The sequence below is a fragment of the Moschus berezovskii genome, chromosome 18 (assembly GCF_049115385.1).
Source record: "Moschus berezovskii isolate FMDL1 chromosome 18, NW_MosBer_1.0, whole genome shotgun sequence".
Taxonomy (NCBI): Eukaryota; Metazoa; Chordata; class Mammalia; order Artiodactyla; family Moschidae; genus Moschus; species Moschus berezovskii.
The window spans coordinates 40,071,202-40,095,504 of record NC_142477.1 but is presented as its reverse complement, the minus strand read 5'-3'; the positions used below and the strand labels follow the sequence as shown (position 1 = coordinate 40,095,504).

The window sequence follows — 24,303 nt, the reverse complement described above, 5'->3', positions numbered from 1 at the left end:
GCAGTAAACCTAAATACAGACATTGCTCCAAAGAAGACATAGCGATGGCCAATAGGCACATAAAAAGATATTCACCATCGCTAATTATTCAGTTCAGCTCAGTTCAGTCCCTCAGTCGTGTCTGACTCTTTGCAACCCCATGAACCACAGCACGCCAGGCCTCCCTGTCCATCACCAACTCCCAGAGTCCACCCAAACCCATGTCCATCGAGTTGGTGATGCCATCCAACCATCTCATCCTCTGTCATCCCCTTCTCCTCCTGCCCTCAATCTTTCCCAGCATCAGGGTCTTTTCCAATGAGTCAGCTCTTTGTATCAGGTGGCCAAAGATTGGAGTTTCAGCTTTAGCATCAGTCTTTCCAATGAACACCCAGGACTGATCTCCTTTAGGATGGACTGGTTGGCTCTCCTTGCAGTCGAATGGACTCTCAAGAGTCTTCTCCAACACCACAGTTCAAAAACATCAATTCTTCGGTGCTCAGCCTTCTTTATGGTCCAACTCTCACATTCATACATGACCAGTGGAAAAACCATAGCCCTGACTAGACGGACCTTGGTTGGCAAAGAAATGTCTTTGCTTTTTAATATCCTGTCTAGGTTAGTCATAACTTTCCTTCCAAGGAGTAAGCGTCTTTTAATTTCATGGCTGCAATCACCATCTGCAGTGATTTTGGAGCCCAGAAAAATAAAGTCAGCCACTGTTTCCACTGTTTCCCCATCTATTTGCCATGAAGTGATGGGACTGGATGCCATGATCTTAGTTTTCTGAATGTTAGAGAAATGCAAATCAAAACTACTATGAGATACCACCTCATGTCAGTCATAATGGCCATCATCAAAAAGTCTACAAATAATAAATGCTGGAGATGGTGTGGAGAAAAGGAAACCCTTCTACACTGTTGGTGGGAATGTAAATTGGTACAGTCACTATGGAAAACAACATGGAGGTTCCTTAAAAAAAAACTAAAAATAGAGTCATCAAATGATCCAACAATCCCATTCCTGGGAATAAATCCAAAGAAGACTCTAATTTGAAAAATTACATGTACCCCAATGTCACAGCAGCACTATTTACAATAGCCGAAACATGGCAGCAACATAAGTATCCGTCGATCTATGAACGGATAAAGAATATATGGTATATATACACAATGGAATATGCTGCTGCTGCTGCTGCTAAGTCGCTTCAGTCATGTCCGACTCTGTGCAACCCCACAGATGGCAGCCCACCAGGCTCCGCTGTCCCTGGCATTCTCCAGGCAAGAACACTGGAGTGGGTTGCCATTTCCTTCTCCAATGCATAAAAGTGAAAAGCGAAAGTGAAGTTGCTCAGTCATATCTGACTCTTAGCAACCCCATGGACTGCAGCCTACCAGGTTCCTCCGTCCATGGAATTTTCCAGGCAAGAGTACTAGAGTGGGTTGCCATTGCCTTCTCCGCAATGGAATATGACTCAGCCATTAAAAAAGAACAAAATAATGCCATTTGCAGTATTAATAATATGGACAGATTAGAGATTATCATACTGGGTCAAGTAAATCAGACAGAGAAAGAGAAATATCATGTGATATCCCTTACATGTGGAATCTAAAAATGATACAAATGAACTTACTTACAAAACAGAAACAGGGACTTCCCTAGTGGTCCAGTGGCTAAGACTCAGTGCTCCCAGTGAAGAGGGCCCAGGTTCCATTTCCTGGTCAGGGAACTAGATCCCACATGCTGTGACTAAAGATCCCACTGAGGTGCAGCCAAATTTAATAAATAAAATTTAAAAAAAACCAACAGACTCACAGATGTGGAAAACAAAGGTATGGTTACCAAAGACGAAAGGGGAAGATAAGGAGGGATAAATTGGGAGTTTGGGATTAGCAGATACAAACTACTACATAAAAGATAAACAAGTTCCTTCTATATAGCATAGGAAATCATATTTAATATCTTGTGATAAACTGTACCAGAAAAGAATCTAAAAAAGAGTATAAATATATATATATACACACACTCATACATGTATAACTGAATCACTTTGATGTACATCAGAAACTAACACAACATTGTGTATCAACTGTATTTCAAAAAAATAGATAAGCAAAGTTTTTAAAAGTTAAAGAAAAAGCAACAGCAGACATGTATGACTGTTTATGTGTCTACCAGTTAGGCAGGTGGTTCTGTGCTGAGTTACCTTGATGTGTCTGTGATCAGTTCTACTAACCTAGGTTGGGGGTCTCTCACAAATTGGGGCTTGGCTGACTGTAAGATGATCTAGGATAGCCTCAGCTGGGACAACTCAACTTGCCTCCACCGGATCCTTCATCCTCCAGTAGGATAAGAGCTTGATCAGACAGCAATGCCATGGTTTCAGGCGAGTGCAAGTGTAAAGTACTCTTAAGAAGCCTATGCTCAGAAATGGAGGTAACAAAGTCACAATAGATCTGAACAAATTCCTCTGTGATACAAACTCCTGAGTAAGCAATGGAAAACTTGCAAGGTAGAAGCACCTGATTCATTGCTTAGCTGCAACTTGCTTAATACAAATTCTGTACACTTGCATCACTTGTCTTCTCACTCTGTACACTACCACAACTCCAATTATAAAATGCTCCCCTATCAGACCATATAAATTCACAAAGAGAAATGACTTCCTCTGGATAAGTAACGCATTTTCATCTTCATTGCCATCTGGTTTTTGTTAACATTTACTTCCAAGCATAACGTAGTAAGCTCTGCTTTACTGTCTGTGTTCCATTCTGGTAAACTTGGGAAAACCGAAAAGACTGCCATATTACTCTCTCTTTTTATTTCATTTCTAAATTGAAGTAAGAATATGATCCCAGAACACGATCCTGGGATCATGTTTCACACTGAAACTCATAAAACTCAGAAGTAAAAGCACTAGCATTTCCAACTCACATTCAGAAGAAACATCCATAATTTAATTTGGTGTACGAGGCCAGAACAAAATGCTGAGTGCCCCTTTGGAATAGTTTCTCAAAAATGCTGATGCCTCACTCCTACTGGATCTAAACATATTTATAACTTGTGCTCCTTATGTGAATGGCTGGGATTGGCCCGCCAGAGCTCCCCTTGTCCTCCTACACTGCTGACAGCCATAGCCTGACAAACATTCACTGTGTGCCCACACTAAATACATAAAACTGTGACAACACACAGGTGCTGAGGTGGATAACTTTATCAAGAGGCTGTCCATACCATGGCTATACTATCCAAAAGATGTACTCTCCCAGATGCCCAAAATGAGGAGAAGGAAGGAGAAATAAAAGGTGAATGGGGAAAAGGGAGGAGAAGACGATATTACTGATATGAGCTCAGTGAAGTCTGATGAAATAATCCTAGTTTAAATCCTAAATAATCCTTAATAAAAGAGAGTGAAGCTTGAAAGATGTGCTGCTACTGCTAAGTCACTTCAGTCATGTCTAACTCTTAGCGACCCCATGGACTGCAACCTACCAGGCTCCTCCATCCATGGGATTTTCCAGGCAAGAGTACTGGAGTGGGGTGCCATTGCCTTCTCCGGAAAGATGTGCAGTTGATATTTTATCTCTTTGTCCTGCTCACAATATGGGGCTTCCCCGGTAGCTCAGTGGTAAAGAATCTGCTTGCAGTGTAGCAGAAGCAAGAGTCACAGGTTCACTGCCTGGGTCAGGAAGATCCCCTTAAGGAAAGCATGGCAACCCACTCTAGTATTCTTGACAGGAAAACCCCACTGACAGAACAGCCTGGCATTTAAACATTCCTATTGATTTTTACTTTCAATAATGTTATGGTACAGATCTCATACTCTTCAATAACTTGTCTTGTGACTACATTAAAATATTAGCCCAACATACCTTAGCCTCAACACCTTATATGGTGTAGGATCTGCCTTCCTCTCCAAATTCAATTCAAATCATTCTCACCTCTCCTAACAACCAACAAAATGTCAGTCCAACTGGACTTTCTGTCCCCCAAATATGCTGTATTACACTCTCTTCTTAAGGTCTTGAAATACGCTGCTATTTTGGCCTGGAAAGCTCTTTTCCCTCAGGATGCCCTATGTGCACGGTATCGCAACTAAAATATCACCTCTTCCAAGGCTTTCTCCACGTATTTTACACCCTTCTATTCTCTATCCTTTTGCTTTATTTTACTTTACTCTTCACAGTTATTACTATATAAAACAATATTAATTTATACATCTATACCGTGTCTACCTCCCAGCACTCACCTCCACTTCAATGTAAGTCCTATGAAGGCAGAGACCTGGATCACACAGGGTACCTGACATACACTACACATACTATATTTGTTGACTGATTTAGGTATCTGGACTGATCTCCTACAGCTTAGTCCGTTGCTAATTACTATCCTCAAAGGCCAAGGAGAAGTCAATCAAACTGCAAACCACCTGAATGTATTAGTGACAGTTTTCTCTAAAAAGTAGGAAAGAATCTGTATAATTGGAGGTCCCTAAGGTTAAAGCCCACTTATCCTTGTATACAGCTTCAAATGTAAAATATACCGGTAAGTCAGTGACTTGGGCGGGGGACGAAAGAATTGTTCTTCCAACGAATGAGACAAACTACATTTTACACCCAGTATAATAATGTCATGCCCTAGAACTTTACCCAAAACATGTAGAGAATAAAACAAAGTTAAATAGGTTTCAGGTTTCTTTACACCCTATTCAAAATCATTTAAAGGTTTATTGTGAATTGCTGGCCTCAATAACACTCAAAGTTTCTCAAACTTTTTTGATCATGGATGTCTTTCTTCAGGGGACTAATTTATGTATACTCAAAATCCATTTGGAGAAAGCTTCTGTAGCCCTCATAAAAGTTATTGTGTTAGCAACTATTAGAGCCACCATTCAGCCTCATCCTTAATAGTTCTGAGAACAAGATGTTTTCTGTGTTTCCAATGGCTTTTATTCAGCTCAAGTTTTTAACCAGAGTAGCTTAGATCCTGTGTTTTTTATTTTCTTCCAACATTAACATCAATCTACATGTTTTCTTTTCTTACTATACTGTATAAAGCCTCTAAATAGTTATAGGAATCTCTGTCTTGCTTCCTATTTAAATGCAAAGTGTTCACCAATGTATAAATAAAACATTTACTTTAAATTTTGGTAAACAGCTTTTATCAGTCTTCAGTAATTTCTTTCTATTCCTAGAACTTTTACTGGCAAAGATTACTAAATCCTATCGAAACTCAATTTTATTTTATAACAAAATCACATGATTCTTCATCTTTAATTTTTTAAATATTGAATTATATTGAAAATTTCTTAATGGTAAAATTTCATAATTGTAAAATATCCATAGATTCCTAGGATAAACCTGACTGGGCCATGGAACACTATTAATTCAGATCAGCTGCTAAATTTGTTTTCCTAAAGCTAAAATAAAGAATATGACTATAAAGACACATAATTTAAGTGTTTTGAAAGATAATAAGACAAAGATAAAAGAAAAAACTATATAATTCTATTTACCATAAATTTTAACCAAATGTACTATCCTGTTTCAGTCATATCCTGTATATTATCAATTTTTAGTTCCTTTTAGATCGACTCATTTTCTAAACTGCACAATGAATGTGAAATTATATCTTTTGTCTATTATTTTAAAGATTAATTCTAGGAAACATAAAATATCAAAGAGTATGAATAGCAGTTGTGAAAGGCAATGAGGTAAATTATAAATATCAGAAAACAAAAGGATGAAAAACAATATAACCTAAAAACAAAGACATTCTTTTTTATCTAAAATATAATAGTGTTTCACCTAAATAACACCATATAAATGTTTTTATTTTTAAGATTTTTTCACTGAAATTTTATCTGTAGTGTTACAAATAACTCATTCTTGTAAATTACTCAATACTAAAAATGAACCATACAACATAACAATATAGGAAAAAGCTGTTCAAATATTCCCTGTAATATTCTTGAATCTTAAGCCAACAAATATAATTCAAAAGAATCTTAATAACCATTTAATCAATTTTTTCAGTTATTACTACCAAAATACACAAGCAACAAATTTATATAAGCTATTAGATTCAGATGGAAATCAGCCTTTACTATAAAAAGTAACAAACATTAGAGTCATTTGAGTCTACTTAATAGCATCAATCTGATCCACTGTTCTCCCTAATAAACTCTACTGGAATTCATACCAACCCTCATTTTTACAGCTTTCATATTTATTTAAGCAAACCTTGTATGTCAGATGAATTCAAGGCAAAGCTGAGAACAAGAATATATAAACATAACGATTCTTAATATCCTATCTCTTACTTTACTGGCAAAACTGCTACAATATAAATGTTAAAGAAAATACAGAAATACAAAAATGTGTCAGATGAATCATCAACAATACTCACGCATCATTTGAGCAAGTCATAAATTCTCCCTTTATTTTGGGATGCCATGATCCAGTATGAAGCATTGCTGTGTGACCCTTAAAATAAAAAAAAAGGAAAAAAATCCTTAAAAAATGTAAAAGTAAACAAACTGACCAAAAGTTGACATACTGTGCTTAAAAGTAAGTAAAACTTTAGTCCTCTCCAAGGCACACTATTTTAATTACAAACTGATATTATTTTATTTCAGTTTTATTTCATAATATGCTTTGTTTATTTCACTTTAATTTTAATTCACCATGTAACCCCTTCTGCCCAGGAATCAGTACAGTGCTTATATATAACAGATGCTTAGAAAGAAAGGAAAGAGAGGGGAGAATAACAGCTTTTTTTTAGGAAAGAAGTAAGACGAAAATTCACAATACAATGGGAAAAAGTCAGTGGGAAAGAATTAAGGAGAATAGAAAGTATTACAGGTAAACAAGACAAAAGCAAGAGGATGGAGGTGGGGGTGGGAAATTCCCACTTCTTTAAGCTGTGTATGTGAGAAAAGAAAAAGCATCTTTAAAATGATTCAGGAAGATTAGTCCTACTAAGCATGGAGCATGATATAAAAGCCCTGTAAATAAAACAATGTGATGTTGGTATAAAAACTGACACACTTACAAAATCCATTACAGAATATATATTTCAAACACAAAACACACATACTTGCACTCACACATTTCCCTCCTAGGTAGCAAAGTAAGTTAGACCAGTCTCATACAATAATTCAGGTTCAAATGGGGCAGAAAAGAGCCTAATACTTTTTAGTGTAATAATAGCAAGGCCTCTTATTCTGAAAGGGTCCAAAACAAAGCTAAATTCAAAGCAGTAAAATGTGCATATCTAAATGACTTAGAAGGAAAATAACTGTAGCTCTCTGGAAAGACTGAATTGGAACTGAAGTACCCACACATGGGCCTGGAGATCATCTCCAGTTCAAGTTGCCCGCAATGTCTCAATCGTATCTGGCCAACTCCTGACTTTCTGCTCATGTTAACAAAGTACAAATAGCGACCAGAGATCTGGATCTCTTCCTGCAGTAGGGAAAAAAGGACTGAAGAAGTGCCTGGAGGGACTAGACAGAAAGTTTGAGATTGTACTTTCCCTTTCTGAGCTGAATATATATATATATATATAGTCAACTATCAACTCTGACATTTTCATTTGCATGTAATAGACATTTCAAGCATAACAGGTTCAACAGAGTAATCCTGATTCTTTTTTTAAAAAAACCTTTTCTTTTATATTGGCGTATAGCTGCTTAACAATGCTGTAATAGTTTCAGGTGAATGGCAAAGGGATCCAGCCATACACACACATATATCCATTCGCCCCTAAAATCCCCTCTCATCCAGGCTGTTACATAACATTGAGCAGTCTGGATTTTCAATGCCCACTTCATTTGCAATAAACTTCTTTCCTAGTTGCTAAAGCTACAAACTTGGAAAGAAAGTGTTAGTCACTCAGTCATGCCCGACTCTTTGCCATCCCATGGACTGTAGTCCACCAGGCTCCTCTGTCTACAGAATTCCCCAAGCAAGAATACTGGAGAGGGTTGCCACTTCCTTCTCCAGAGGATCTTCCTGATCCAGGGATCAAACCCGGGTCTCCCACATTGCAAACAGATTCTTTACCATCTGAGCCACCAGGGAAGCCACAAACTTGGAAGTAATCCTTAAATATTCCAATAACCATAACCCCTAAACCCTCCTCTCTCTATCCTCTCTCTCAGATCCAAGCCACTAGCTAGTCCTGTCAGTTCAGCCCCAAACACATCTCAAATCTATCCACTTTTCTTCCTTTCCCACTCCCACAACTCCTTTATGAACCAATATGTCTCTAGATCAGTTATGATGCAGCATGATAGACCTGTCACTAGTTTCTCTACTTTTCCTGCTGCTGCTAAGTCACTCCAGTCGTGTCCAACTCTGTGTGACCCCACAGACGGAAGCCCACCAGGCTCCCCCGTCCCTGGGATTCTCCAGGCAAGAACACTGGAGTGGGGTGCCATTTCCTTCTCCAATGTGTGAAAGTGAAAAGTGAAAGTGAAGTCGCTCAGTCGTGTCGGACCGTTAGCGACCCCATGGACTGCAGCCTACCAGGCTCCTCCATCCATGGGATTTGCTAGGCAAGAGTACTGGAGTGGTTAGGTAAATATATTCCTAAGTATTTAATTCTTTTCGTTGCAACAGTGAATGGAATAGTTTCCTTAATTTCTCTATTTTCTCATTATTAGTGTATAGGAATGCAAGTGATTTTTGTGTGTCGATTTTATATCCTGCAACTTTACTGTATTCATTGATTAGCTCTAGTAGTTTTCTGGTAGAGTCTTTAGGGTTTTCTGTGTAGAGGATCATGTCATCAGCGAACAGTGAAAGTTTTACTTCTTCTTTTCCAATTTGGATTCCTTTTATGTCTTTTTCTGCTCCGATTGCTGTAGCCAAAACTTCCAGAACTATGTTGAATAGTAGTGGTGAGAGTGGGCACCCTTGTCTTGTTCTCTCTACTTTTACTCTTGCCTAATGTGCTCCACAAAGCAATCAATATGGTCCTTTAAAAATATGTTTTTAAAAATGCCACTGCTTTTTATCCTCCACTGGCTTTTCAACCTCTTCACATAGTGTACAAAAACTGACATTTTCCACCCCAGCTTTCTTCACAACTTCACTTACTTTGTGCTCCTTCTTGCCAGAACTCACCACACCTCCCTGGTCTTTCATTTCCTCTGATACATGAAGCTCTTTCCCCACATCAGAGCCTTTACACATGCTTTTCTGTCCGCTAGAAAGCTCTTCTTCTTCTTCTACATGACTGGCTTCTCCTCACTCTTTCAATCTCAGTTTACATGCCACATTTTCAGATATAATTAAGAATCTCTGGATTGTCTGGGTCAGCCCTAAATCTGGTAACAAGTATCCTCAAGTATCCTTATAAGACACAGAAAGAAGAGAGGAAACAAAGAAGAGAAAATGGAAGCAGAGACTGTAGTTTCACAGCCACATGCCAAGGAATGCCTAGAGTCACCAGAGGCTAGAAAAGGCAAGAAACAATTCTCCCAAAGCCACTGGAGGGAATGTGGCCATCCACTACCTTGATTTCAGACTTCTGGCCTTCACATTTTTGAAAGAACAGATTTCCACTGCTTTAAGCGAGCAGCTGTGGTGACCTGTTACAGTAGTCCCCGCTCTTGTTGTTTTAGTTGCTAAGTCATGTCTGACTCTTTATGATCCCACAGACTGTAGCTTGCCAGGCTCCTCTATCCATGGGATTTTCCAGGCAAGAATACTGAAATGGGTTGCCATTTCTTTCTCTGGGTGATCTTTCAAACCCAGGAATGGAACCGGGGTCTCCTGCATTGGCAGGCAGATTTTTTTACCACTGAGCCACCAGGTGTGATCACAATGGTGTGATCACTCATCTAGAGCCAGACATCTTGGAATGAGAAGTCAAGTGGGCCTTGGGAAGCATCACTACTAACAAAGCTAATGGAGATGATGGAATTCCAGTTGAGCTATTTCAAATCTTGAAAGATGATGCTGTGAAAGTGCTGCACTCAACATGCCAGCAAATTTGGAAAACTCAGCAGTGGCCACAGGACTGGAAAAGGTCAGTCTTCATTCCAATCCCAAAGAAAGGCAATGCCAAAGAATGCGCAAACTACCGCACAATTGCACTCATCTCACATGCTAGCAAAATAATGCTCAAAATTCTTCAAACAAGGCTTCAACAGTACGTGAACCATGAACTTCCAGATTTTTAAGCTGGATACAGAAAAGGCAGAGAAACCAGAGATCAAATTGCCAACATCCACTGGATCATGGAAAAAGCAAGAGAGTTCCAGAAAAACATCTATTTCTGCTTCATTGACTATGCCAAAGCCTTTGACTGTGTGAATCACAATATACTGTGGAAAATTCTGAAAGAGATGGGAATACCAGACCACCTGACCTGCCTCTTGAGAAACCTATACGTAGGTCAGGAAGCAACAGTTAGAACTGGACATGGAACAACAGACTGGTTCCAAATTGAAAGGAGTATGTCAAGGCTATATATTGTCACACTGCATATTTAATTTATATGCAGAGTACATCATGTAAAATGCCGGGCTGGATGAAGACAAGCTGGAATCAGGATTGCTGGGAGAAATATCAATAACCTCAGATATGCAGATGATACCACTCTTATGGCAGAAAGTAAAGAAGAATTAAAGAGCCTCTTAATGAGAGTGAAAGAGGAGAGTGAAAAAGCTGGCTTAAAACTCAACATTCAGAAAACTAAGATCATGGCATCCAGTCCCATCACTTCATGGCAAATAGATGAGGAAACAATGGAAACAGTGAGAAACTTTAGTTTTGGGGGCTCCAAAGTCACTGCAGATGGTAACTGCAGCCATGAAATTTTAAAAGATGTTTGCTCCTTGGAAGAAAAGTTATGACCAACCTAGGCAGCATATTAAAAAGCAGAGACATTACTTTGTCAACAAAGGTCCGTCTACTCAAAGCTATGGTTTTTCCAGTAGTCATGTACGGATGGGAGAGTTGGACTATAAAGAAAGCTGAGTGCTGAAGAATTGATGCTTTTGAACTGTGGTGCTGGAGAAGACTCTTCAGAGTCTCTTGGAGTACCAGGAGATCAAACCAGTCAATCCTAAAGGAAATCAGTCCTGAATATTCATTGAAAGAACTGATGCTGAAGCTCCAATACTTTGGCCACGTGAAGCAAAGAACTGAGTCATTGGAAAAGACCTTGATGCTGGGAAAGATTGAAGGCTGGAGGAGAAGGGGATGACAGAGGATGAGATGTTTGGATAGCATCACCAACTTGATGGATATGCGTTTGAGTCAGCTCCGGGAGTTGGTGATGGACAGGGAGGCCTGGCGTGCTGCAGTCCATAGGGTTGCAAAGAGTCAGACACAACTGAGCGACTGAACTGACTCACTGACTGAGCCACCAGGGAAGCCCTACAGTAGTGCGGTGTACATGCATGCTAGGTCGCCTTCAGTCATGTCTGACTCTCTGCAACCGCATGGGCTGTAGCCTACCAGGCTCCTCTGTTCATGGGATCCTCCATGTAAGAATACTGGAGTGGGTTGCCATGCCCTCCTCCAGGGGATCATCCCAACCCGGGGATCGAATTCATGTCTGCCTGCATCTCCTGCATTGCAGGTGGATTCTTTACTCACTGAGCTACCTGGGAAACCCACAGCAGTCCTCCCAGAAAACTACTAATACATACTCAGTCTCAAGACCAAAAGAACTGCAAGTGAGTATTGCATTCCAGTTAATATATTTGTTCCTTTTTTGGAAATGGTATGCATTAACAATTCTAAAACTGCTTTCAATATAAATGAAGATTTAAGCAAATGAGGAAATATGTTGGAGATAATAGGAGTTGAGTTTCTAGCTGTTGGAGAAGGGAGTTACTAAAGTGCAAAAAGGGGAAGATTAGAATGAACATTGTGGTGCTTGACTGAAACTGGGGATATCAATATGAACTCACAGTTTTTAATAGGTAGATGTAAATACAGGGGTAAACGTACGTTTCTAAATTATTCTCTCGCTTTACATGCTGCAAATGTCTAGAAACAATAACACCTCAGCAAACGTAGTGAAGAAATCCTGGTTGTCAAATATCATTCTCCCCTAAAGGAACCAGGGCTCCTTGGAGAAATGATTCTTTCTGGGGCTGAGGTAGGAAAAGTACAAGATGAATACAAAATATTTGGTTATCTTAAAAAAATAAGAGAGTGTTGCAAACATGATGAGGATATGCTAAAAAGATAAACTGCAAATTGGAGGGGTCTTTCACAAGTTAAACCTGGGGCAATTAGGGTATCAAAATAAATAATGAAAATAATGATTATAAACCATTGTCTAAAATAAGAACCCTTGAAAGCATATTAATAAAGAAATAAATAAGAGAAAGTTCTTCCTTACATAATGCTGATTAATAAATATAAGATAAATGATAGAAAAAATTTTGCACAATTTTGCAATCATCAGAGTAATATTCATCCATCTAGTCAAGGCAATGGTTTTTCCCGTGGTCATGTATGGATGTGAGAGTTGGACTGTGAAGAAAGCTGATCGCCGAAGAATTGATGCTTTTGAACTGTGGTGTTGGAGAAGACTCTTGAGAGTCCCTTATACTGCAAGGAGATCCAACCAGTCCATTCTAAAGGAGATCAATCCTGGATGTTCATTGGAGGGACTGATGCTAAAGCTGAAACTCCAATACTTTGGCCACCTCATGAGACGAGTTGACTCACTGGAAAAGACTCTGATGCTGGGAAAGGTTGGGGGCGGGAGGAGAAGGGGACGACGGAGAATGAGATGGCTGGATGGCATCACCGATTCTGTGGACATGAGTTTGAGTGTACTCCGGGAGTTGGTGATGGACAGGGAGGCCTGGCGTGCTGTGATTCATGGGGTCGCGGAGAGTCGGACACGACTGAGCGACTGAACTGAACTGAACTGAACTGAATTCAAACAAAACCATCAATGGACTCTAAAACCAATGGAGGAAAGTCTGATAATGAACAGGATAATGCCATGGTCTCAAGATCTCCCTGCAAATTACATAGCAATTACAAAAAGGTAATAGCAACTTTGTACTAAAGAAATTTGGTAGGTATAAGGTACTTTCTGACATGAAGAAGCAAGGAGAGTAAAATATTATTTCGGGGTCAGTCCTAGAAATGCATACCCTGACACTAACTATGAGGAAAAACAGATAAAACTGAATTTTACATTTTACAAAATAACATGGGTTATAGTTTTCAAAAAAAATCAAAGTAAAAGAAGTTGGGCGGTGGGGAAGTATAGGAACTACTCCCAATTAAAGGAGACAAAAGGCATGATGATCAAACTGGTGAGCAGATAATTATGAAGGAGATCATGGAGTTAACTGATGAAACTATTGATTATGGATTAAATAACAGTATTTTATTAATATTAAACTCATGATTATATAAGAAGATGAAACCTTATTAGGAAAACCAAACTAAAGAATTTAAGAACAAAGGAGCATGATATTTGCAACTTATTTTCAAAAGTTGGGTGAAATTAAACACACATACATAATTTTTATGTATGTGTGTATGCATATATGCCTGAGTGCCTGGGGGATGTATAAGTAGGGGGGAAGAAGGGAGGGAGAGGAGAAGGAGGGAGAGTGTTTGCGTTAGTTATGGGAGAAAGGGAGGAAGAGATGGGGAGATAAAGCAGTGGGACAAAATGTCAGCAATTGGTGATTCTGAAAAAAAGAGTATAAAGAAGCTCTGTGTAATATATTTTACAACTTTCCTGTAAATTTGAAATTACACCAAAATAAATACTTGAAAATATATATATTCTGGCTGCTCTCTGAAAAGTCTGTTGCAAAAACACAAGAGGAATATTGACTTCCCTGGCCCTACACCAGGGAAAGGCCAGTAACAAAGAGGCACAGCGCCTCCTCCCTGGACCCCAAAGCAGCAAAGACAGCAGCCCCAATGAGGCAGAACACTTTTGATGCTCCATGCCCTCTACCAGGCTAACATTAGCAACTAAGTCAATCGATCACCTATGGCTTCTCACCACACAGCAGCATCTGTAGGACAGAACCTTTCTGATAGTCTCTGTTTTACATCGGGATTAATGCCAGCATGGAGTAGCAGCACTCCCTTTTTCACCAACTCACAGACGCAGCTGCTGAGGGGTGGGGAAAAAATGATGTCCCCTTCCCACTCCAGCTTTGCCCAGAGGCATACCCAGTTATAGGAACTACAACACAACATAAAAAGAGTAAGCTTCTGGTTTTCCAGCAAGAACATCAGAACAATAAACCTCTGACAACAGAGGGCAAAGGGGAAATTAAGGGCTTAAGAAGTAAGAAGGATAGGACAAAAATATCATTTAAATCTGTACAAAAAGCACTGAGCTCACTGCTGAGGTGAGCTCATATGTGTAATATGTGAAACCTGTCAGAAGCAACTTAAGAAAATCACTGAGATCTCAAAACACCGCAGACTACCACCGAGGTTCCATATAATCTCCTGGGTAACATGCACATGAGACAAACCAGAATAGCATACAAAGGCATAAAGACTTTGGAAATTAAACCTATATTGGAAGTAAAAACAGCTAACATAAGACAGGTCAGGATGTACAGTCTAAAACTAATCAGGTTGACTGTCAGCTAAAAAGAAACCACATATTCACATAAGCAAAAAAAAAACTTCTAGCATTCTCCAGAAGTTTTAGTTAGACAGGAGCCTGCATCTCATAACACAATAGTCAAAGTGTCAGGAATACAATCCAAAATTAAACATACCAAAAATCAGGAAAAGCTAACGAGCCCTCAAGGAGTAAGACATGCTAAGTCACTTCAGTTGTATCTGACTCTTTGAGACCCTTTTTAGCCCTCCAGGCTCTTCTGTCCCTGGGGATTCTCCAGCCAAGAACACTGGCATGGTCTGCCAGTCCCCCTCCAGGGTATGTTCCCGACCCAGGAATTAATAAGCCCATGTCACTTTTGTCTCCTGAATTGGTAGGCAAGTTCTTTACCACTAGTGTCACCTGGGAGGCCCCAGGAAATAAGATGAAAGATGCCAACCACAAGATGACCCAAAAGTTGGAATTCTCAGAAAAATACTTTAAATCAGAGTTTACAATCATGATACAAAAAGGGAAAGCAGACAGTTTTGAAACAAAGGCAAAGACAGACATACTCAGCAAAGAAAAAACTACTTTTTAAGAATGGAAATTTGTACTGAAAAACACAATAATGGAAGTTAAAATTCACTAGAGGGGCTCAACAGTAGAATGGATACATCAGAGGATAGAGTCAGTGAACTTGAAGACAGATAATTCAATCCAAACAATGGAAGAAAAAAAAAAGAATAGGGAAAAAATGAGCTAAATCATAAAGATGTTTGAGATTACATCAAAATATTTAGTATTCCTGTTATATAAGACTCATAGGTGCAGAAAAATATTTGAAGAAATAATAGCTAAAAATTTCCAAAGTGTGGTGAAAAAAGTAAACATACAAATTCAAGAATCCCAGTGAAAGCCAAACAAAATTTTTAAGGAAAGACATTTTTAAAGTACTAAGAGAAAAACCGTTGTTATTGTTCAGTTGCTCAGTCATGTCCGACTCTTCACGACCCCATGGACTGAAGCACACCAGGCTTCCGTCATTCACCATCTCCCAGAGCTTGCTCAACTAATGTTCATCGAGTTGGTGATGCCATCCAAACACCTTTCTGTCATCACCTTCTCCTCCTGCCTTCAATCTTTCCCAGCATTAGGGTCTTTTCTAATGAGCCAGCTATTCACATCAGGTGGTCAAAGGATTGGAGTTTCAGCTTCCGCGTCAGTCTTTCCAATGAATAGTCAGGATTGATTTCCTTTAGGATTGACTGGCTGGATCTCTTAGCAGTCCAGGGGACTCTCAAGAGTCTTCTTTAACAATCAATTCTTTGGCATTGAGCCTTCTTTATAGTCCAATTCTCATATCCATACACGACTACTAGAAAAACCACAGCTTTAACTAAACGGACATTTGTTGGCAAAGTAATGTCTCTGCTTTTTAATATGCTGTCTAGGTTGGTTATAACTTTTCTTCCAAGTAGCAAGTATCTTAATTACATGGCTGCAGTCACCATCTGCAGTGATTCTGGAGCCAAAAAAATAAAGTCTGTCACTGTTTCCATTGTTTCCCCATCTATTTGTCATGAAGTCATGGGACCGGATGTCATAATCTTCATTTTTTGAATGGTGAGTTTTAAACCAGCTTTTTCACTCTTCTCTTTCACTTTCACTTTTATCAAAAGATTCTTTAGTTCTTTTTCACTTTATGCCATAAGGGTGGTGTCATCTGCATATCTGGGGTTATTGCCAAGTTAAATGTACAGAAAATGTACTTTAGAAGCAAAGGTGAAATAGAAACATCCTAAGATGAAAGAAAACTAAGAGAACTCGTCACCAGTTCAGTTCAGTTCAGTTGCTCAGTCGTGTCCGACTCTCCGTGACCCCATGAATCACAGCACGCCAGGCCTCCCTGTCCATCACCAACTCCCAGAGTTCACTCAAACTCATGTCCACAGAGTTGGTGATGCCATCCAGCCATCTCATTCTCGGTCGTCCCCTTCTCCTCCCGCCCCCAACCTTTCCCAGCATCAGAGTCTTTTCCAGTGAGTCAACTCGTCGCATGAGGTGGCCAAAGTATTGCAGTTTCAGCTTTAGCATCAGTTCTTCCAATGAACACCCAGGATTGATCTCCTTTAGAATGGACTGGTTGGATCTCCTTGCAGTACAAGGGACTCTCAAGAGTCTTCTCCAACACCACAGTTCAAAAGCATCAATTCTTCGGCGATCAGCTTTCTTCACAGTCCAACTCTCACATCCGTACATTACCACGGGAAAACCATAGCCTTGACTAGACGATCTTGGCTGGCAAAGTATTGTCTCTGCTTTTTAATATACTATCTAGGTTGGTCATAACTTTCCTTCCAAGGAGTAAGCATCTTTTAATTTCATGACTGCAATCAGCATCCGCAGTGATTGTGGAGCCCCAAAAAATAAAGTCTGAAACTGTTTCCACTGTTTTTCCATCTATTTCCCATGAAGTGAAGGGACCAAATGCCATGATCTTTGTTTTCTGAATGTTGAGCTTCATGCCAACCTTTTCACTCTCCTCTTTCACTTTCATCAAGAGGCTTTTGAGTTCCTCTTCACTTTCTGCCATAAGGGTAGTGTCATCTGCATATCTGAGGTTATTGATATTTCTCCCAGCAATCTTGATTCCAGCTTGTGCTTCTTCCAGCCCAGCGTTCCTCATGATGTACTCTGCATATAAGTTAAATAAGCAAGGTGACAAGATACAGCCTTGACGTACTCCTTTTCCTATTTGGAACCAGTCTGTTGTTCCATGTCCAGTTCTAACTATTGCTTCCTGACCTGCATACAGGTTTCTCAAGAGGCAGGTCAGGTGGTCTGGGATTCCCATCTCTTTCAGAATGTTCCACAGTTTATTGTGATCCACACAGTCAAAGGCTTTGGCATAGTCAATGAAGCAGAAATAGATGTTTTTCTGGAACTCTCTTGCTTTCTCCATGATCCAGCGGATGTTGGCAATTTGATCTCTGGTGCCTCTGCCTTTTCTAAAACCTGCTTGAACATCTGGGAGTTCACGGTTCACATACTGCTGAAGCCTGGCTTGGAGAATTTTGAGCATGACTTTACTAGCGTGTGAGATGAGTGCAATTGTGCGGTAGTTTGAGCATTCTTTGGCATTCCCTTTCTTTAGGATTGGAATGAAGACTGACTTTTTCCAGTCCTGTGGCCACTGCTGAGTTTTCCAAATTTGCTGGCATATTGAGTGCAGCACGTTCACAGCATCATCTTTCAAGATTTGAAATAGCTCAACTGGAATTCCATCACCTCCACTAGCTTTGTTCGTAGTGATGCCTTCTAAGGCCCACTTGACTTCACATTCCAAGATGTCTGGCTCTAGGTCAGTGATCACGTTATTGTGACTATCTTGGTCGTGAAGATCTTTTTTGTACAGTTCTTCTGTGTATTCTTGCCACCTCTTCTTAATATCTTCTGCTTCTGTTAGGTCCATACCATTTCTGTCCTTTATCGAGCCCATCTTTGCACGAAATGTTCCCTTGGAATCTCTAATCTTCTTGAAGAGATCTCTTGTTTTTCCTATTCTGTTGTTTTCCTCTATTTCTTTGCATTGATTGCTGAGGAAGGCTTTCTTATCTCTCCTTGCTATTCTTTGGAACTCTGCATTCAGATGCTTATATCTTTCCCTTTCTCCTTTGCTTTTTGCTTCTCTTCTTTTCATAGCTATTTGTAAGGCCTCCTCAGACAGCCATTTTGCTTTTTTGCATTTCTTTTCCATGAGGATTTTCTTGGTCCCTGTCTCCTGTACAATGTCACGAACCTCCGTCCAGAGTTCATCAGGCACTCTATCTATCAGATCTAGTCCCTTAAATCTATTTCTCACTTCCACTGTATAATCATAAGGGATTTGATTGAGGTCATATCTGAATGGTCTGCTGGTTTTCCCTACTTTCTTCAATTTAAGTCTCAATTTGGCAATAAGGAGTTCATGATCTGAGCCACAGTCAGCTCCTGGTCTTGTTTTTGCTAACTGTATACAGCTTCTCCATCTTTGGCTGCAAAGAATATAATCAATCTGATTTCGGTGTTGACCATCTGGTGATGTCCATGTGTAGAGTCTTCTCTTGTGTTGTTGGAAGAGGGTGTTTGCTATGACCAGTGCGTTCTCTTGACAAAACTCTATTAGCCTTTGCTCTGCTTCATTCTGTGCTCCTAGACCAAATTTGCCTGTTACTCCAGGTGTTTCTTGACTTCCTATTTTTGAATTCCAGTCCCCTATAATGGAAAGGACATCTTTTTGGGTGTTAGTTCTAAAAGGTCTTGTAAGTCTTCATAGAACCGTTCAACTTCGGCTTCTCAGCATTACTGGTTGGGGCATAGGCCTGGATTACTGTAATATTGAATGGCTTGCCTTGGAAACGAACAGAAATCATTCTGTCGTTTTTAAGACTGCATTCAAGTACTGCATTTCCGACTCTTTTGTTGACCATGATGGCTACTCCATTTCTTCTAAGGGATTCCTGCCCACAGTAGTAAATATAATGGTCATCTGAGTTAAATTCACCCATTCCAGTCCATTTTAGTTCACTGATTCCTAGAATGTCGATGTTCACTCTTGCCATCTCCTGTTTGACCACTTCCAATTTGCCTTGATTCATGGACCTAACATTCCAGGTTCCTATGCAATATTGCTCTTTACAGCACCGGACCTTGCTTCTATCACCAGTCACATCCACAACTGGGTATTGGTTTTGCTTTTGCTCCATCCCTTCATTCCTTCTAGAGTTACTTCTCCACTGATCTCCAGTAGCATACTGGGCACCTACCGACCTGGGGAATTCCTCATTCAGTATCCTATCATTTTGCTCTTTGATACTGTTCATGTCACCAGTAGACCTGCTTAAAAAGAAATGCTACAGAGGGAATTTCCTGGCAGCCCAGCAGTTAGGACTTGGCACTTTCACTGCCAGAGGCCAGGTGTGATTCCTAGTCGGGGAACCAAGATCCCACAAGCCTCACAACATGGCCAAACTATTTTAATTTTTTAAAAAATAAAATGCCACCACAAAGTGAAAAATTGGTCATATAATTCATTTGGAAACTTTTTATTTTTGTTGCTGTTGTTTTTTTATTTAAATTTATTTATTTAAATTGGAGGCTAATTACTTTACATTACTGTATTGGTTTTGCCATACATTGACATCAATCTGCCCCAGGTGTACATGTGTTCCCCATCTTGAACTTTTTAAAAGAATAAAAAATTTCAAGAATTATCTTATTATTTCAAGAATATTTTTACTATTATTTTATTCTTATTTTAATTCTTATTGGTTTATTATTTCAAGTAATTTTAACTCAATAATAATCATGAAAGAAAGAACAAAGTTGGAAGATTCACACTTTTCCATTTTTCAAAATTAATTACATGTTAATATTAGTAGCAGCTTTATTCACAAAGCTTTGTTGGCAAAACACGTTTTGCCAATGGGACAGATATTCAGTGAGAGGGAAAGAAGGAAATAAAGAAAATGTTTCAATAAGGAGAGAATAATCAACTGTGTCAAACACTGTTGAGGGTTACAGTGTTAGGAGAACTGAGAACTGACCACCAGTTATGAATCACATGATGGTGGGGTGGCATGAACAGATAAGTGAGTTACTGTTGAGGTCTGTGTTAGTCACTCAGTTCTGTCCGATTCTTTGCGAACCCATGGACTGTAGCCTGCCAGGCTCCCTGTCCATGGAATTGTCCAAGCAAGAATACTGGAGTGCACTGGCATTCCCTTCTCAGAGGATCTTCCCAACCCAGGGACTGAACCCAGGTCTCCCACATTGCAGGTGGATTCTTTACCATCTGACCCTGTGCACCTAAGGTACTAAAAGATAGTAATTAAACTGCCTGGATAATAGATTAAAATCTGGAGAATTGTTAGAGACCCTATTCATCTCTTTCCAAAACAGAAATTTGTATGTCTTTGCTTATTTAAGAAAAAAAAAAAAAAAAAAGAACTTCTAGTGCCAAGCAGTAAATAAGTATCTGATCTAGTTTCACTTCATTAAACGTCTACCTCTGGTCCCAGAAAATAGCTCATGATTTGCAACAAAAGGAACACCTCAATATCAAAGAGATGTGCCCTGCATTCAGGGACTTAGATCCTAAACTGCCCTGGCTTCCTCAATTTTGCACACTACTTCACACTTTTATTCTCCCTCTCAGCTTACTCAGCTCCACTTCCACTGACATCTCTTCCTGGCCCCTTAATCTAATGTGTAGCGGGCTTACCTCCCAGTCAGTTCCTAGTTTACCATCTTCTTCTACTCCCAGACTCAGGAGTCACTGCTTCTCAGCACAACAGGCATAACTCAGTCCAGTTCTTTTTTCTTTTTTTGCAGTATAGCTTTTGGGGGGTGGCTTTTTTTTTTAATTGGAGGATAATTGCTTTAGAATGCTGTGGTGTTCTCTGCCATACATCAATGCCAATCAGCTATCTATCTATCTATCTATATCTCCTCCCATTTGGAATCTCACTTCCTATGCTTTGTCCTAACAGAAACCCAGCCTATGCAGGTCTTGAAGGCAGGCTCCAGAAGAGAGGTCTTTTACTGATATTTATTGATTAGCGTTGAAATAGCATCTAGAAATATAAAGTGTATTTCTAACAGGACCAAAAGAAGATCCCTACTACAGAGGACATTAACATAAAACACGATCACCTTAGTTGTTGAGTACACAGAATATGAACACAAATAGTAAGTTAAACTGAAGAAATACTAAAAGACTATGAATGCTGTTTCTTGTTTGTAAAGACAAGAGTATGACAAAGGCAATGGGAATGTTAAGTACTGTTGTGTTAAAACTGTGACCAAAATTAGTCATAATAGAAAATGAAGTTCAACTGAGGATTCTTAAATGAATCTAAACAGATTCAGTATCATGGCTCACATTAGTGGAAAAAACATTTTAAGTGACACCTATTAAAGAACAGTCAATGACTAAAACACTTTTTCATCAAATAAACTAGGTTTTCTCTCTTTCTCCTTTATCTAAACATAGGCACTACTAGTGGGAAAAAACTTTCCTTCCTTTATTTAACAGTCTGGAAAGGCCTAGTAGAAAGAATGGAGCATCTGTTTATTTCTCATAATCTGCTAGACTGTGCATACAGAGAGGACATTATCAAGCCATGACCACTATTGGTTTCATCTACTTCACAAGCACTCATGCACTCACGTGCAGAGGTGTGCTGATCTACAGTTACCAATCCATACCCCTGTGGCAGCCTCATGACAAAAGCTGTGACAGCTGCCCCACCACAGGGCCATTTGTACTCACTGAATGAGGGGAGGCTCTGTGACCCGTAAAATGAAAGTACCCCCGTTTTTGGCATAGTGAGTTAACTAGCCTATGAAGAGAAGAAATGCCTCAGGGAATATACTATCAGTTTTAATCCTAAAGTTCTTCTTAACTCGAGTCCATTCATGGCTTCAGGAATCTTCAAACTTCCTAAAATTGTCAGCAAAATTGTGTGTCAGTATATTTTGCTGGAGAAAATGTTCATAGCCTAATTTTGGGAGTTGGCAACCTTCTTCCCTAATGGACTTGTTTTTCAGTCACTCAGTCATATCCAACTCTGTGACCCCATGGCCTGCAACACGCCAGCCTTCCCTGTCCTTCACCTTCTCCCAGAGATTGCTCAAACTCATGTCCATTGAGTTAGTGATACCATCCAACCATCTCGTCCTCTGTCATCCCCTTTTCCTCCTGCCTTCAAACTTTCCTAGCATCAGGGTCTTTTCTATTGAGTTGGCTCTTTGTATCAGGTGGCCGAAGTATTGGAGCTTCAGCTTCAACATCAGTCTTTCCAATGAATATTCAGGATTGAAATCCTTTAGGATGGACTGCTGCTGCTACTGCTGCTACTGCTGCTAAGTCGCTTCAGTCGTGTCCGACTCTGTGCAACCCCATAGATGGCAGCCCACCAGGCTCCCCCCATCCCTGGGATTCTCCAGGCAAGAACACTGGAGTGGGTTGTCATTGCCTTTTCCAATGCATGAAAGTGAAAAGTGAAAGTGAAGTCACTCAGTCGTGTCCGACTCTTAGCGACCCCATGGACTGCAGCCTACCAGGCACCGCCATCCATGCTTTTTTCAGGCAAGAGTACTGGAGTGGGGTGTCATTGCCTTCTCCACTAGGATGGACTAGATAGTAACTATTTCAGGCTTTCTGGGTCACATGGTCTTTGAGGGAACTACTCAAACTCTACCACCTTAAGCACAAAAGCAATCACAGACAACAATAAATTAACAGGCATGGCTGTGTTCCAGTAAAGCTTTTATTTACAAAAACTGTGCAGGCTGGATTTGGACCATGGACTGCAGTCTGCCGAACCCTGTGTAATCTGTCACACTCTTAGTCATTCCCTTCTATGAATCAAGGACTCTGAAATTCAAATCTTTCTAACTACTGAGCAATTTTAAAATACATTCTGAAGATACCAAAGAGATAGATTCATTCTTCTTTGATCAACTCAACTCCAATGACCTCTTCTCCAAGATATTGCAGAAGTTCCAACTATAGTTAACTCTGTCCACAGATGGTTCCTTTCCTGGAATCACTAATGGTCTTTTCAACATCCTAAATTTCAACCAATCACTCAGCATAAACCTGAGTGTTATTTTCCTGTACTTACAATGAACAACTTTTATTCTGGAATAAATCCCTCTTCCTCAGCACTGTATTCCATTCAAGCACCTCAGGCTCCTGAACAGACTCAAGAAGATCATAGCAAGCATGCACACTAAGTCGTGTCCAGCTCTTTGTGACCCCATGGACTGTAGCCAGCCAGGCTCCTTTGCCCATGGAATTCTGCAGGCAAGAATACTGGAGTGGGTTGGTTTCCTTCCCCAGGGGTCTTTCCTACCCAGGGATCGAACCTGGGTCTCCTGCATTGCAGGCAGATTCTTTACCATCTGAGCTACCAGGGAAGCCTTAAAAAAAGGTTGTGTCCGACTCTTTGTGATTCCCATGGACTATACAGTCCATGGAATTCTCCAGGCAAGAATACTGGAGTGGGTAGCGTTTCCCTTCTCCAGGGGATCTTCCCAACCCAGGGATTGAACCCAGGTCTCCTGCATTGCAGGCAGATTCTTTACCAGCTGAGCCACAAGGGAAGTCCAAGTATATCATATGAATATGCCAAAGACTCTCTCTTGTAACTTCAGATTTTGTTACCCTGAATGCTCCCACAAGTCTTAACAATTTTTCTCATACTATCAATAGCTATTCTAAGCCTTTACTATTCTGCATAAGGCCTCATTCCAACATTTCCCAACACAAAACTAGGAAATGATTCAGTGGCTACATGGTGACACCTTCAACTTCTTATCTAAGGCCAACTACTTGTAAATGTACTTGCATATGAGCCCAATCGCATCCCTCTATTTCCAATGTAAATAAATTTCCTCCTCTCACTCAAAGCTAAGTCCTGCTCTTATGTTTGATCTCCCTCACTACCAGTTCCTTGGGGACTTTCATTATTAGTTAGTATGTTTGGTATTTGCAGGACTATATTAATTTCCTATTTCTGCGTAACAAATTACCACAAACTTAGGGGCTTAAAACAACTCTTAGGTTATTAGCTAACAGTTTGGGAGGTGAGAAGGCCAGTCACAATCTAGAAGGTTGAATTTTCTGCTTGGGGTCTCAGAGACTGAAATCAGGATGTTCGGAGGGCCACATTCCTTTGTGGAGGCTCAAGGGAAGCATTCATTTCC

At 39.9% G+C, this 24,303-nt stretch overlaps 1 protein-coding gene across 1 annotated transcript in view; it reads right to left on the bottom strand.

Moving 5' to 3' along the window:
• Positions 1 to 24,303, bottom strand: part of WDR70 (WD repeat domain 70) — a 282,763-nt gene that overhangs the window by 172,656 nt on the left and 85,804 nt on the right. Inside the window, exon 9 of the mRNA XM_055422159.2 lies at positions 6,388 to 6,464. Within this exon, the coding sequence (XP_055278134.1) occupies positions 6,388 to 6,464 (77 nt within the window). The remainder of the gene's footprint in view (positions 1 to 6,387; positions 6,465 to 24,303) is intronic.